This window comes from Oncorhynchus mykiss, chromosome 2 (assembly GCF_013265735.2).
Source record: "Oncorhynchus mykiss isolate Arlee chromosome 2, USDA_OmykA_1.1, whole genome shotgun sequence".
Lineage (NCBI taxonomy): Eukaryota > Metazoa > Chordata > Actinopteri > Salmoniformes > Salmonidae > Oncorhynchus > Oncorhynchus mykiss.
Genome location: NC_048566.1, coordinates 21,981,322 through 21,996,355, shown reverse-complemented (window position 1 = coordinate 21,996,355; position 15,034 = coordinate 21,981,322). Strand labels below are relative to the sequence as shown.

General features: G+C 46.2%; 1 protein-coding gene across 5 annotated transcripts in view; it reads right to left on the bottom strand.

Moving 5' to 3' along the window:
• Positions 1-15,034, bottom strand: part of arhgef1b (Rho guanine nucleotide exchange factor (GEF) 1b) — a 56,660-nt gene that overhangs the window by 27,982 nt on the left and 13,644 nt on the right. For 4 of the 5 annotated variants that reach the window (XM_036941866.1, XM_036941875.1, XM_036941879.1 and 1 more), the window contains exons 2-8: positions 7,782-7,868; positions 6,343-6,456; positions 5,786-5,884; positions 3,075-3,117; positions 2,861-2,966; positions 2,490-2,630; positions 829-858 (exon numbers count right to left, since the gene is read on the bottom strand). In XM_036941866.1, the coding sequence (XP_036797761.1) occupies positions 829-858; positions 2,490-2,630; positions 2,861-2,966; positions 3,075-3,117; positions 5,786-5,884; positions 6,343-6,456; positions 7,782-7,832 (584 nt within the window). In that variant the 5' untranslated portion in view covers positions 7,833-7,868. Of the gene's footprint in view, positions 1-828; positions 859-941; positions 1,344-2,489; positions 2,631-2,860; positions 2,967-3,074; positions 3,118-5,785; positions 5,885-6,342; positions 6,457-7,781; positions 7,869-15,034 lie in introns of those variants that run through there. The other variant, XM_036941896.1, reaches the window with a different exon arrangement.

The following is a 15,034-nucleotide window of genomic DNA, read 5'->3' as shown; positions in this document are numbered from 1 at the left end:
ACAGGACTGAAGTCTGCACAGCGTACAGGACTGAAGTCTGCACAACGTACAGGACTGAAGTCTGCACAACGTACAGGACTGAAGTCTGCACAACGTACAGGACTGCAGTCTGCACAACGTACAGGACTGAAGTCTGCACAACGTACAGGACTGAAGTCTGCACAACGTACAGGACTGAAGTCTGCACAACGTACAGGACTGAAGTCTGCACAACGTACAGGACAGCAGTCTGCACAACGTACAGGACAGCAGTCTGCACAACGTACAGGACTGAAGTCTGCACAACGTACAGGACTGCAGTCTGCACAACGTACAGGACTGAAGTCTGCACAACGTACAGGACTGCAGTCTGCACAACGTACAGGACTGAAGTCTGCACAACGTACAGGACAGCAGTCTGCACAACGTACAGGACTGAAGTCTGCACAACGTACAGGACAGCAGTCTGCACAACGTACAGGACTGAAGTCTGCACAACGTACAGGACTGAAGTCTGCACAACGTACAGGACAGCAGTCTGCACAACGTACAGGACTGAAGTCTGCACAACGTACAGGACTGCAGTCTGCACAACGTACAGGACAGCAGTCTGCACAACGTACAGGACAGCAGTCTGCACAACGTACAGGACTGAAGTCTGCACAACGTACAACTATAGAGCAAAACAAACTAATTGAGGAGGAAGGTCAAATAAATATAAGGCATGTATGTATGGACTTTAAAACATCAATGAATCTAAGCAGGGAGCTGGACAAAGCATGTCTAGCATGCATTCACACATTGACGGAAGTGGTTCAGACACACAGCACCGTGAAACACAGAACTCACCATTTCTCCTCGTCTGCAACGATGGAGGGACTGAAAGAGAGGAGATGATGAGATATTAAAGAGATATAGAGAGAGAAAGATAAGTGCAGACATTGCCAAGTCTGTAGACTTACCGGTGGAGTCGATTAAGTGGCATTTTCCCTCGCTCTTTCTCGACTGATTCTTAACTCTGTTTTGGGACGGTGGAATCTGAAGCGGCTAAGCTTCTCCTGATCCAACTCAAATCTGACTGCAGTGATATTGTGTTCAGAGCAGAGGCTACTGAACATATCCTGATCTTTCCAACAAAAAAAGGGAAAAAATAAAACAAAGTCTAAAACAATGAGAGATGCATTAAAAGCTGCACCCAAAACAATGCACAAGAAACTATTGACAATTGTTTTTAAACTAAAACACTGCAAAAATCTAATCTGTACAAATCTATCCAATCTGCTTTTCTGCACAAGGCCAGGTATTAGCTGTCTAACTATCTGCAAAAGATAAGTGTGAAGTCAAGGCACAGCTGCTCTCTGGGAGTTGTCTGCAGGGTGGGCTGGAAAATCTAAATGCTCCAGGACACCGGAAATGGCTATTTAACTGTGTTTTAGTCTGATGCAACAAGCAGGGAAGAATATGGAAATGAGATCCTACTGTTATTCTTTTCTATTAACATAAAGGGAGGGGAGGGGTTTCCCCAGGATTCCTCAAGCCAATCAGGATGCCCCATCCCTCCATTCCACTGACTGACCAATAGGAGACAGAGGTGGTGAGGTCACCATGTTCTGGCGGTGAGAGGGGGAGAGACGGGGGAGCGACTGAACGAGGGCGGGTGTGGGATTGTGGAGGAGAGATGAAGATTGTGTAAGTGAATCTAAATGGGCAGAATAAATGAATAACTCTTTTGTAGTTAGGAGACAGAGAGAGTTGATTGTGAGTCAGTAAGTTTATGATGTGTTTGACACTGCCTGCTGACAAGCTTTTCATACTTCCTCCACTGACAATACAGTAGTAACCAGAAAAAAGGGACTTATGCATTGGGCATATCCCCTTACCCTTTGTTGGGCTCTCTCTTATAGTCACTCTTTCATCCTCTCTCTTCACACTGCAGGTTAAAGAGCTTGTCTCCTGCTCTCCTCCTCACTTAATTCATTGTATCTGGCTACTGGGTCAGAGGTAGATGAACGGACTAGACTGTCCCTACTCTCCCTCCCCCTCTCCATCCTCCAACTCCCTCCGGTTGGCAGCATGCCAGGGGAGAACCTTCCTGCCAACGTGGCACTGCTGACTCTCTCCTTCTCCCTCTGCTTCCTCTGTTCCAATCACTGTTGTCCCTCTTTCTTTTCTCCCCAAATCCCTCTCTCTCCTCCATGTCTTTAATCATCCATCTATCCCCCTAGTGGTCCCTGTGTGTTGAACTGGTTGTGTCAATGTGTGTATTTCTGCACCATATTCTAGAAATGTCCGCTGAGGGACTGGAACTGTGATGTCTAGAGGCCTGTGATGTCATGATGATACTACACAGTATTTAATTGAATTCAAATGAAACTTGCCCCCAAACGAAGCCATGGGAGGTTTAACTTAGCTAATTAGACTGTACCTTTATCTATGAAGTTACATAAAAGCTATACGTTATGTAGTACTGCATTATGACAGTCAATAATCCACCCCAGCCGTCTACTCACTGGATCTCAGACATTTTGTCCAGCAGGGTCTCTGCCACGGCCTTCTCCTTCATCTCCATGGGGATACGATCGGTGGGGTAGTGAGACTCCACCTCCAGCAGCTCTGCCGCGTTAGGGGTCATACCCATCATCCTCTTCTGCCTGGGAGGGAGGCACAGCAGGAAGTATCCCTTTAAGTATTTACATCTCACACTGTATAACTGTCATCAGTCTGACATTATCGCTGAGGGCTAGTTGGTACACACGTGTGTATGGGGAGCAACAAGAGAGTTTGTGTTTAGGGCAGAGAACCCAATGTTATCACTGATGAGTCAATATGTCAATAGGTTTTGACCAGGTCACTGCTGGCTCAATGGATGTGGGTGTGTCACCTGAAGTCTTCCAGCTGTCGCAGCACCTCTGGGGCCTGAGCCAACTGGACATCCTGGACAAACTTCCTCTGCTGCTCCTCACTGAGCAGGTCTGGTCTGGTACGGTCTGAGAGAGAGATTACATACACACCATGCTTTATCCAGATAATGCTGAGTAGACCAGTGGTGGCTCCATTATCTAAAATCATAAGAGAACGATCGTAGGAGGGCTTACCCAACTCAAACGATACATTGTGAGGGATTTGCACTCTGAGAATCTGTGTGGGTTGAAGAGGAGGAGGGAGAGAACATTTTAATTTGACATAATAATAATATGCATCACACTGACTTCTACAACAACATTTGTATGTTCTCCTCTGTTCATCTGGTGATGTAGAGGTTAATCCCGGACCTGCAGTGCCTAGCTCCACTCCTACTCCCCAGGTGCTCTCATTTGTTGACTTCTGTAACTGTAAAAGCCTTGGTTTCATGCATATTAACATTAGAAGCCTCCTCCCTAAATTTGCTTTATTCACTGCTTTAGCACACTCTGCAAACCCGGATGTCTTAGCCGTGTCTGAATCCTGGCTTAGGAAAACCACTAAAACCCCTGAAATTTCCATCCCTAACTATAACATTTTCCGCCAAGATCGAACTGCTAAAGGGGGCAGTGTTGCAATCTACTGCAGATATAGCCTGCAGAGTTCTGTCACACTATCCAGGTCTGTACCAACAACTCGAGTTTCTACTTCTAAACATTCACCTTTCCAGAAACAAGTCTCTCACCATTGCCGCTTGCTATAGACCACCCTCTGCCCCCAGCTGTGCCCTGGACACCATATGTGAATTGATTGCCCCCCATCTATCTTCTGAGCTCATGCTGCTAGGTGATCTAAACTGGGACATGCTTAACACCCAAGCCATCCGTCTTTGAAAGCCAAGTTAACAAACAGATTAACGACCATTTCGAATCTCACTGTACCTTCTCCACTATGCAATCTGGTTTCAGAGCTGGTCATGGGTGCACCTCAGCCACGCTCAAGGTCCTAGACGATATCATAACCACCATCGATAAGAGACATTACTGTGCAGCCGTATTCATCGACCTGGCTAAGGCTTTTGACTCTGTCAATCACAACATTCTTATTGGCAGACTCAACAGCCTTGGTTTCTCAATGATTGCCTCGGTAGGTTCACCAACTACTTCTCCGATAGAGTTCAGTATGTCAAATCGGAGGGCCTGTTGTCCAGACCTCTGGCAGTCTCTATGGGGGTGCCACAAGGGGGGTGCCACAAGGTTCAATTCTTGGGCCGACTCTCTTCTCTGTATACATCAATGATGTCTACGCAGAGGTGGATCAAAGAATCACCAGCAGCGAGAGCGGCGACACCATTCTGTATACTTCTGGCCCTTCGTTGGACACTGTGTTAACTAACCTCCAAATGAGCTTCAATGCCATACAACTCTCCTTCCGTGGCCTCCAACTGCTCTTAAATACAAGTAAAACTAAATGCATGCTCTTCAATTAATCGCTGCCCGCACATCCAGCATCACTACTCTGGACGGTTCTGACTTAGAATATGTGGACAACTACAAATACCTAGGTGCCTGGTTAGACTGTAAACTCTCCTTCCAGACTCACATTAAACATCTCCAATCCAAAATTAAATCTAGAATCGGCTTCCTATTCTGCAACAAAGCATCCTTCACCAATGCTGCCAAACATACCCTCGTAAAACGGACTATCCTACCAATCCTGGACTTCGGCGATGTCATCTACAAAATAGCCTCCAACTCTATTCAACAAATTGTATGCAGTCTATCACAGTGCCATCCGTTTTGTCACAAAAGCCCCATATACTACCCACCACTGCGACCTGTATGATTTCATTGGCTGGCCCTCGCTCCATACTCGTCACCAAACCCACTGGCTCCAGGTCATCTACAAGTCTCTGCTAGGTAAAGCCCCAACTAATCTCAGCTCACCATAGCAGCACCCACCCGTAGCACGTGCTCCTGCAGGTATATCTCTCTGGTCACCCCCAAAGCCAATTCTTCCTTTGGCCGCCTCGCCTTCCAGTTCTCTGCTGCCAATGACTGGAACGAACTGCAAAAATCTCTGAAGCTGGAGACTCTTACCTCCCTCACTAGCTTTAAGCACCAGCTGTCAGAGCAGCTCACAGATCACTGCACCTGTACATAGCTCATCTGTAAATAGCCCATCCAATCTTCCCCATCCCCATACTGAATGTATTTATCTTGCTCCTTTACACCCCAGTATCTCAACTTGCCCATTCATCTTCTGCACATCCTACCATTCCAGTGTTTAACTGCTATATTGTAATTACTTTGTGTATCTTTGTGTTTGTTTACTCCATGTGTAACTCTGTTGTTGTATGTGTTGAACTGCTTTGCTTTATCTTGGCCAGGTCGCAGTTGCAAATGAGAACTTGTTCTCAACTAGCCTACCTGGTTAAATAAAGGTGAAATAAATCAAATAAATAAAGTATAGAAATCTCAAACAATGCAGTACACCACAGTCACCACCAGATGTCACTTGAATACCAATAAAACAAAATGCAGGCAAGAGGAAAATTTGAAAACAAAAGTACAATGTCTACTCCATGAGTCTCTCTCTACCTCTGAATGTTCCAATGAACTTTCACTAAACGTATCCTTTTAGAATAGAGAGGGAGTGTAAAACAACGGTCATTCCCACGACCTGAACAGGAAGTCGTTTGTCAGCGTGAGAAAGTGTGACACACTGAGTAGAGGGAGAGACACACACACACACACAGGGCGAGAGGAAGAGGGGTACAGAGGGTACAGCTGGACAAACGGCCAGTACCAAGAAAACAGAGGAAGTACGGTACAGAACAGTGAGGTGCCATTCTGGCTCTGGGCTCTACAGTCGCTTCCTAGCTCCCTGTGTTTCTTGCACTTACAGCGCTCTTGTCCAGGAAGCTGTTGTAGAACTCCACAAACTGCTTCTTGGTCTCTTTGGTACTGAGGTTCTTGAAGAGGTCAGCATGGAGGTAACACAACTGGGAGGGAGAGAGAACAAGAAAGATAAAAATGAGGAAGGGAGCTAAAAGATGTAAGTACCACACACACAAACCATTTTCTATAACACTATTAGGTCATTTGCGCGGCCGTATGCAGACTTTATACAGCACATTGTGACAATGTGGAGGATAGACAGTCTGGTGTGAATTAAAATACAGGTGCATCACTAGCTACAGGGACAGGTAAGGGGGTTTGGGAGAGGGGTGAGGAGAGGGAGCCTGTCTGGGCTGTGAAGGGGTAACAGTACCTGGGTGGATCACGGTGTCTGCATGCAGAATAAAAGGGAGAGACAGGCATGCTTAATATCACTGGAGATGCACAGAAACAGAGCTACACATGGAGCAGACAGACACTCATCACACACTAACATGGACATAAACACCCACACACACACCAGACAATACATCACCATACACACACACACTGTAGTTCTCACCAAGGAGGAGCAGTCGAACTGCAGGATGACGTGCTGAAGGAAGACCAGCAGGTGGGTTGGCCGACTCTTCACTAGCTCTATACTGGTGAAGTGACTGCTGTGGTCATCCACCGTCTGGGATGGACAGAGAGAGAGGGGGGGGGGAGATTAGAAACAGTAGATATACTAAGGGAGAGGTGATGAATAGAGGAGGGAAGAAGGAGAAGGTACAGAGTGAAGGACAGATTAGATAGAGGACATTGGTGGACAGAGAATGATGGGTAGAGAATGGAGCATGGAGTATTAGATAGACAGGGAATGAGGTTGAGAAGAGTAGAGAATGGAGTATGTGAGGGGGACAGATTAGATAGACAGGGAATGAGGAGGAGAAGGGTAGAGAATGGAGTATGTGAGGGAGACAGATTAGAGAGACAGGGAATGAGGTTGAGAAGAGTAGAGAATGGAGTATGTGAGGGGGACAGATTAGATAGACAGGGAATGAGGAGGCGAAGTGTAGAGAATGGAGTATGTGAGGGGGACAGATTAGAGAGACAGGGAATGAGGAGGAGAAGAGTAGAGAATGGAGTATGTGAGGGGGACAGATTAGAGAGACAGGGAATGAGGAGGAGAAGGGTAGAGAATGGAGTATGTGAGGGAGACAGATTAGAGAGACAGGGAATGAGGAGGAGAAGGGTAGAGAATGGAGTATGTGAGAGGGACAGATTAGAGAGACAGGGAATGAGGAGGCGAAGGGTAGAGAATGGATTATGTGAGAGGGACAGATTAGAGAGACAGGGAATGAGGAGGAGAAGGGTAGAGAATGGAGTATGTGAGGGAGACAGATTAGAGAGACAGGGAATGAGGAGGAGAAGGGTAGAGAATGGAGTATGTGAGGGAGACAGATTAGAGAGACAGGGAATGAGGAGGAGAAGGGTAGAGAATGGAGTATGTCAGGGAGACAGATTAGAGAGACAGGGAATGAGGAGGAGAAGGGTAGAGAATGGAGTATGTGAGAGGGACAGATTAGAGAGACAGGGAATGAGGAGGAGAAGTGTAGAGAATGGAGTATGTGAGGGAGACAGATTAGAGAGACAGGGAATGAGGAGGAGAAGGGTAGAGAATGGAGTATGTGAGGGAGACAGATTAGAGAGACAGGGAATGAGGAGGAGAAGGGTAGAGAATGGAGTATGTGAGGGAGACAGATTAGAGAGACAGGGAATGAGGAGGAGAAGTGTAGAGAATGGAGTATGTGAGGGAGACAGATTAGATAGACAGGGAATGAGGAGGAGAAGTGTAGAGAATGGAGTATGTGAGGGAGACAGATTAGATAGACAGGGAATGAGGAGGAGAAGTGTAGAGAATGGAGTATGTGAGAGGGTTAGAGAGAAAGGTCAGAACAGATATGATCATTCATCAGCCTATTGTTCGCTACAGTTCATTGTCACCAGGAAGTTACTCACGGGGTCCAGATCATTCTCAAAGTCCTCATCCTCAGCCCCGATGATGCTCATGGCTGGGTTAGACCACTGAGCCCCAAACGCTCCCCCCTACAGACAGAAACACAGTTAGACCACTGAGCCCCAAATGCTCCCCCCTACAGACAGAGACACAGTTAGACCACTGAGCCCCAAACGCTCCCCCCTACAGACAGAGACACAGTTAGATCACTGAGCCCCAAACGCTCCCCCCTACAGACAGAGACACGGTTAGACCACTGAGCCCCAAATGCTCCCTCCTACAGACAGAGACACGGTTAGACCACTGAGCCCCAAACGCTCCCCCCTACAGACAGAGACACAGTTAGACCACTGAGCCCCAAACGCTCCCCCCTACAGACAGAGACACAGTTAGACCACTGAGCCCCAAACGCTTCCCACTAGAGACAATATGATTGGGTAAATAAAGCGAAAATTAACGGACGCCGACCATACCAATCACTTATTGCCAACATTTTTCTGATATGGTTCATCACAATAAGTAGCCTATACCAGAGAAATGTGAAGTTTGAAATGAAATAAGTTTGCTAATGTGGGTGATTGTTAATGGGACAATTGATGGCTACAACCATCAAACTAGTAGTACTAGTTTAAAGGACTTTTAAAAACTGTGGTGCACATAAATATTATAAACTTATAGTTCTATTTATTGTTATCACATCAATTCAGACAATTTATTGCAATGTGGATTTTTGGCACCATGAGGAGACAGAAAAGAGCGAGAAGACATTACATCCTCTGACACCACCACAACCTGCTGAGTGACACTACGAAAGTCAACCCACACCGACCTCGGCCACACACAAGAAGATGAGGGAGGAAATATATATAATATATATAGGCTAGCCCAGGGTTAGACAACCCTGGTCTTGTTTTAGTTTAACTGACCTGGAAGACCAGGTGTGTTGATTTTAGACAATCACTGAACTGATCAATTAGGTCTGTTGGTCAGGTGTGGTGCCTAGTTGGGACAAAATCCTGCAGTACCTGCGGCCCTCCGGGAACAGGGTTGCCGTCCCCCTGGCCTAGTCTATAGGACCCCATAATCACACTACTAAAGCCTTGTTCACACTGCAATGCTCAAATCCATTTTAGAATACTGACCGTCCAAACAGCAAGTTACAAGTGACCAAATCAGATGTGTGTTCAGACAGCAGTCATTTGCTGACATGGCCAAGCTAGTTGTCATAGTAACCACTGGTGTGTGGCAGTGGTGTAGCAAAGATATTTATAACTAAACCAAGATAGACCACAGCCTGTCATTTCAAATGGAAACAAATGAGTCATAGTCGGCAGAACAAGCAAGGAGGTGGGCAGAGCCAAGCACAAGCTAGCAAGATCCTATTGGCTTGTTCTAGCAAACATTTGCATATTTCCGTTATGGAACGCCTAGTCTGAAGTGTGCATGTGCAATAACTCAATTCACCTTTTCACTTGTTCTAAACAATGCAATTTTTTGGAGACATTAGCAAAGGGTAAAGTCTAGAAAACTTAGTCCACTGTTTACAAGAGATTATAGTTTCGGCAACAGAAAACTCTATTGAGATCAAAGGTTTAATCAATGAGAAAATGTGCAGAATGTCAGCCAAAATCCATCTCGTTCCACCTATCCTGTGTATGTGACAATTACATTTTATTTACACTGGTTAGGGAGGGTGGGGGGTAAACTCTGGTTAGGGGGGGTAAACTCTGGTTAGGGAGGGGGGGGGGGGGGTAAACTCTGGTTAGGGAGGGGGGGTAAACTCTAGTTAGGGAGGGGGGGGTAAACTCTAGTTAGGGAGGGGGGGGTAAACTCTGGTTAGGGAGGGGGGGGTAAACTCTGGTTAGGGAGGGGGGGTTAAACTCTGGTTAGGGAGGGGGGGTAAACTCTGGTTAGGGAGGGGGGGTAAACTCTGGCTAGGGAGGGGGGGTAAACTCTGGCTAGGGAGGGGGGGATAAACTCTGGTTAGGGAGGGGGGGGGTAAACTCTGGTTAGGGAGGGGGGGGTAAACTCTGGTTAGGGAGGGGGGGGGGGTAAACTCTGGTTAGGGGGGGGTAAACTCTGGTTAGGGGGGGGGGGGGGGGTAAACTCTGGTTAGGGGGGGGTAAACTCTGGTTAGGGGGGGGTAAACTCTGGTTAGGGAGGGGGGGTAAACTCTGGTTAGGGAGGGGGGGGTAAACTCTGGTTAGGGAGGGGGGGTAAACTCTGGTTAGGGAGGGGGGGGTAAACTCTGGTTAGGGAGGGGGGGGTAAACTCTGGTTAGGGAGGGGGGGATAAACTCTGGTTAGGGAGGGGGGTAAACTCTGGTTAGGGAGGGGGGGGGGGGGTCAACTCTGGTTAGGGCCTTTGCTTGCTTATCACGACAGGTCATTACTGACGCAATTGACTGCAAGAAAATATAGGGGCCAATTTGAATTCGCCAATCAATTTTTGGAGAATGGCTAAATATCTAGTGCCATTAAAATCCTGGAGTGTTTGACTAATTAAGTAGAATCAAGGTGTTTCTGCAAATCACAAATTCCTCTTCCTCCAGGCTCCTCTGAAACATTTAGATTTGGGATCGTAGCTTGGAGGGAGTTAGAGAGAGGGATAAATATTTTAACCCAGGGGAAACAGTTGGACATGCCTTGCCAAAACCCAGTTTACAGCTGAGCATTCAACAAAGTTTAACTAAGCCTGAGCCAATAATGCCCTGAGGGAGAACTCATGACAGTCGGTGACAGCTAGGCCTGTCCAGGAATAACCCCAACCCTTGAACTCTACCCTTAGACCCTAGGTTACACCTTCAAATGTAGACTGTAGGAATGGAATACGCTACACCCGCAATAACATCTGATAAATGTTTGTATGTGACCAATAAAATCTGATTTGAATTGATGTAGTCTAAGCAATCTGGCAGAAGCTCAGAACCTAAACCCATTTCGAAAGTAGAGCCAGATTACCATTTTGCTTACACATACCCAACACAACTTCAGATCTCCAAACACAGAAGGGGTAGGGGCTAGGGCTATCAAAAAACATTGATTTCAAAGCTTAACCAACCGTACAACTCAATGCACAAGGACTGCTTTTAACAGTTTCCACATAAAATTGTGCAAAAACACATTTACAGTAAAAACTGTGCAGATACAAAGTTTGGTAAAATAACACAACTAAGGGAGATTTTACTGTAATTCTGTTACCAAACTTTGTATCTGCACAGTTTTCACCAGGAGGCATAAAAAAAAAAAAATGTTTTATTGTGTCAATTGTTCAAAGTAGTCATTGTGCATAGAGCTGTATGGTTTATTAAAATTTGAAATCAATTGTTTTTGTTTGGCATACATTTTTAAGTGAAAAATGAGTCTCTCAGCATAATTCCATTACTGTGCAATTGCCCTTAAGTCACAGGAGTGGACCCCCGCCATGCATTCATCCTCCAGGCCATAGTAAGTCAGGCTCCTAGAAGCCACTGGGAAACACCCTGACAGTCACAGCAGCACCATTGTCCAGCCCCGAGTCAAATCACTAATGAGAAGATCTTATAAAGGCCTGTGTGTGAATAAGGATGTGAGCGGGTGGGTGTAGGCCTGTGAAAGTGTAAAAACAAATTGTAGAAAGAGTGCAGCGTAGAAAGAGTGCAGCGTAGAAAGAGTGCAGCGTACAAAGAGTGCAGCGTACAAAGAGTGCAGCGTACAAAGAGTGCAGCGTACAAAGAGTGCAGCGTACAAAGAGTGCAGCGTACAAAGAGTGCAGCGTACAAAGAGTGCAGCGTACAAAGAGTGCAGCGTACAAAGAGTGCAGCGTACAAAGAGTGCAGCGTACAAAGAGTGCAGCGTACAAAGAGTGCAGCGTACAAAGAGTGCAGCGTACAAAGAGTGCAGCGTACAAAGAGTGCAGCGTACAAAGAGTGCAGCGTACAAAGAGTGCAGTGTACAAAGAGTGCAGTGTACAAAGAGTGCAGTGTACAAAGAGTGCAGTGTACAAAGAGTGCAGCGTACAAAGAGTGCAGCGTAGAAAGAGTGCAGCGTAGAAAGAGTGCAGCGTAGAAAGAGTGCAGCGTACAAAGAGTGCAGTGTACAAAGAGTGCAGTGTACAAAGAGTGCAGCGTAGAAAGAGTGCAGCGTAGAAAGAGTGCAGCGTAGAAAGAGTGCAGCGTAGAAAGAGTGCAGCGTAGAAAGAGTGCAGCGTAGAAAGAGTGCAGCGTAGAAAGAGTGCAGCGTACAAAGAGTGCAGCGTACAAAGAGTGCAGCGTACAAAGAGTGCAGCGTACAAAGAGTGCAGCGTACAAAGAGTGCAGCGTACAAAGAGTGCAGCGTACAAAGAGTGCAGCGTAGAAAGAGTGCAGCGTAGAAAGAGTGCAGCGTAGAAAGAGTGCAGCGTAGAAAGAGTGCAGCGTAGAAAGAGTGCAGCGTAGAAAGAGTGCAGTGTACAAAGAGTGCAGCGTATCTAGATGACGTGAGGCGCGATAGTAGCAAATGTGTGTTGGGTTTGAGAGAGAGGTTAGGTAAGTGACAGAGACTAAAATAGCACATTGTCTTGTAAGGAGAAGTGGTGTTGCTAGTATGAGTTCAAAGAGGCTTTAGAGGTCAAGAAGGAGAGAGATGGAAAAATGGAGTTGGAGGAGGAGAGAACGTGTGCAGTCATGTGTAGAGGTAAGTCAATCAAATGTATTTTTAAAGCCCTTCTTACATCAGCTGATGTCACAAAGTTCTGTACAGAAACCCAGCCTAAAACCCCAACCACCATGAAATGCAGGTGTAGAAGCACAGTGGCTAAAAAACTCCCTAGAAAGGCCAGAACCTAGGAAGAAACCTTTAGAGGAAGCAGGCTATGAAGGGTGGCCAGTCAAGTAAGTAAACCAGGGAACTGAGTGGAATGCACAAATGTGCACAAACACACGCAGAGTAGGGTGAAATAATCCCACACATCTTCCCCTCAGCACCACACATAACCATCACTGTTAGTAGCCTGAATCAACCAATGCCCTGGCTGCACTTACAGTAATCTTGTTCACCACACACACTTCTGCCCAATGCTATGTTGAATTAGACTGGGAACGAGGTGGCATGTAAAGTAACACCGCTGCAGTAGCAGTATTTACCCAACCGTACAGTTACATCACCATGGCTACCACAGAGGCTGAATGTACTGCTGCCTGGTGGAACTATGAAATGCTGTCACATGAAGTAGTATCCCCCACTACAGTGCAAACATCTGCAAACGTCTGCTGTTACAGACAGTGTTGGGATATTATAGCTTAAATCTGAGAGGGTCTACGTGGGAGGGTCCCTTCTACTCTCCTCTCCTGACATACTGAACATTCCACAGAATGGCACCAGACTACACCAGTCTCTTCCCCTTCTCATCTCATCCCCTTCCCTTCTCGTCGAGACACGTGAAAAGGGCTGAATGGGGCTGTTCTGACAGTGAGGAAAGGGTGAGAATCTATTACAGACTATTGGGACGTGACTTGGTGAGGAAAGGAGACAAGGAGGGGAAGTTGATTCAGGCCATTTTTGGGATGTGGCCCAAAAGAGTAGGAGAGCCCTGGAGCTCCTGAGGAGGCAGCTGTGCTACTTCTCCCACACTCCCCTCCACCTCCTCCTCCTCTCCCTCTCGTCACATTCCAACAATAACTCAGCATGTTATTATAACTCAATAGGTGTCAGCTGGCATCAGTCTATTGATAGCTATCAGGCACATGTGCCTCTGTACGTGTGTATTATAAAGCACCTGTTACAACTCCTATCTCCATTTTTCACTTGAAACTCATTCATATTATATGGTTATTCATCATGTTTTGTTTTACAGCATTTCTTAGTTCCACCAGACAGGCAGGTCACTGTGAGAGTTGTATTAATAACCACTGAGTCACTGTTACACCAGCTCTAGCACCAAGACCACAATCCCCATTGTGTAACCGTTTCAGCAAACAAACACCCACCGTGTCACCATTTACACAACCAATAAGAAAGCAGGACAGTGAGGGGACAAACGATGACCTCACCCCACTGTGAGCTTCTTCACTGTCCATACCACAGTGGGAGGGGCTGATACCGGTCAATCAAGCTTCTTCAATGACAGAGCAGAGTCAGAGTCAGTCAGAGCAGTTTGTGTGAGCCAATCATAATAGGAAGGATCATAGAAATTCTAGTTGTATGGTGCCTGCCAATACCCAATAAGAGTAGAGCATCACAGACGGCTGGAGTTATGATAATGCCGACAGAGCCGACTGGCACAACCCTTCAGAGGGATGAAGCCTTAGACAGACCCTTGTGCAGTGGTGGGAAAAGTACTCAATTGTCAAACATGAGTAAGTAAAAGTAAAGATAATAGAAAATGACAAGTCAAAGTCACCCAGTAAAATACTACTTGAGTAAAAGTCTAAAAGTATTTGGTTTTAAATATACTTAAGTATCAAAAGTAAAAAATCATTTCAAATTCCTTCCATTCATTCATTAAAAAAATTAATGTTTTATTGACGGATAGCCAGGGGCATGCTCCAACACTCAGACATAATTTACAAACAAAGCATTTGTGTTCAGTCCCCCTGTGCACCCCCCCATCCACATCGACAGGAAAGTAGTGTAGAAGGTAGAAAGTTACAAGTTCCTCAGCGTACACATTACTGACAAACTGAAGTGGTCCACCCACACAAACAGCGTGGTGAAGCAAGCAGCACCTCTTCAACCTCAGGAGGCTGAACAAATGTGGCTTGTCACCTAAAACCCTCAAACTTTTACAGATGCACAATTAAGAGCATCCTGTCAGGTTGCATCACCGCCTGGTACGGCAACTGCCCCGCCCTCAACTGCAAGGCTCTCCTGAGGGTAGTGAGGTCTGCACAACGCATTACCGGGGGCAAACTACCTGCCCTCCAGGACACATACAGCACATACAGGAAGGCCAAAAAGATCATCAAGGACAACAACACCCGAGCCACTGCCTGTTCACCCCGCTATCATCCAGAAGGCGAGGTCAGTACAGGTGCAGAGAGACTGAAAAACAGCTTCTATCTCAAGGCCATCAGACTGTTAAACAGCCATCACTAACATAGAGGCTGCTGCCTACATACAGACAAATCTCTGGCCACTTAAATAAATTGAATATATGGATTTAATAAAAGGTATCACTAGTCACTTTAAATAACAGCACTTTAATAATGTCTACATATCCTACATTACTCATCTCATATGTTAATACCGTATTCTATACCATCTACTGCATCTTGCTTATGCCGCACAGCCATCGCTCA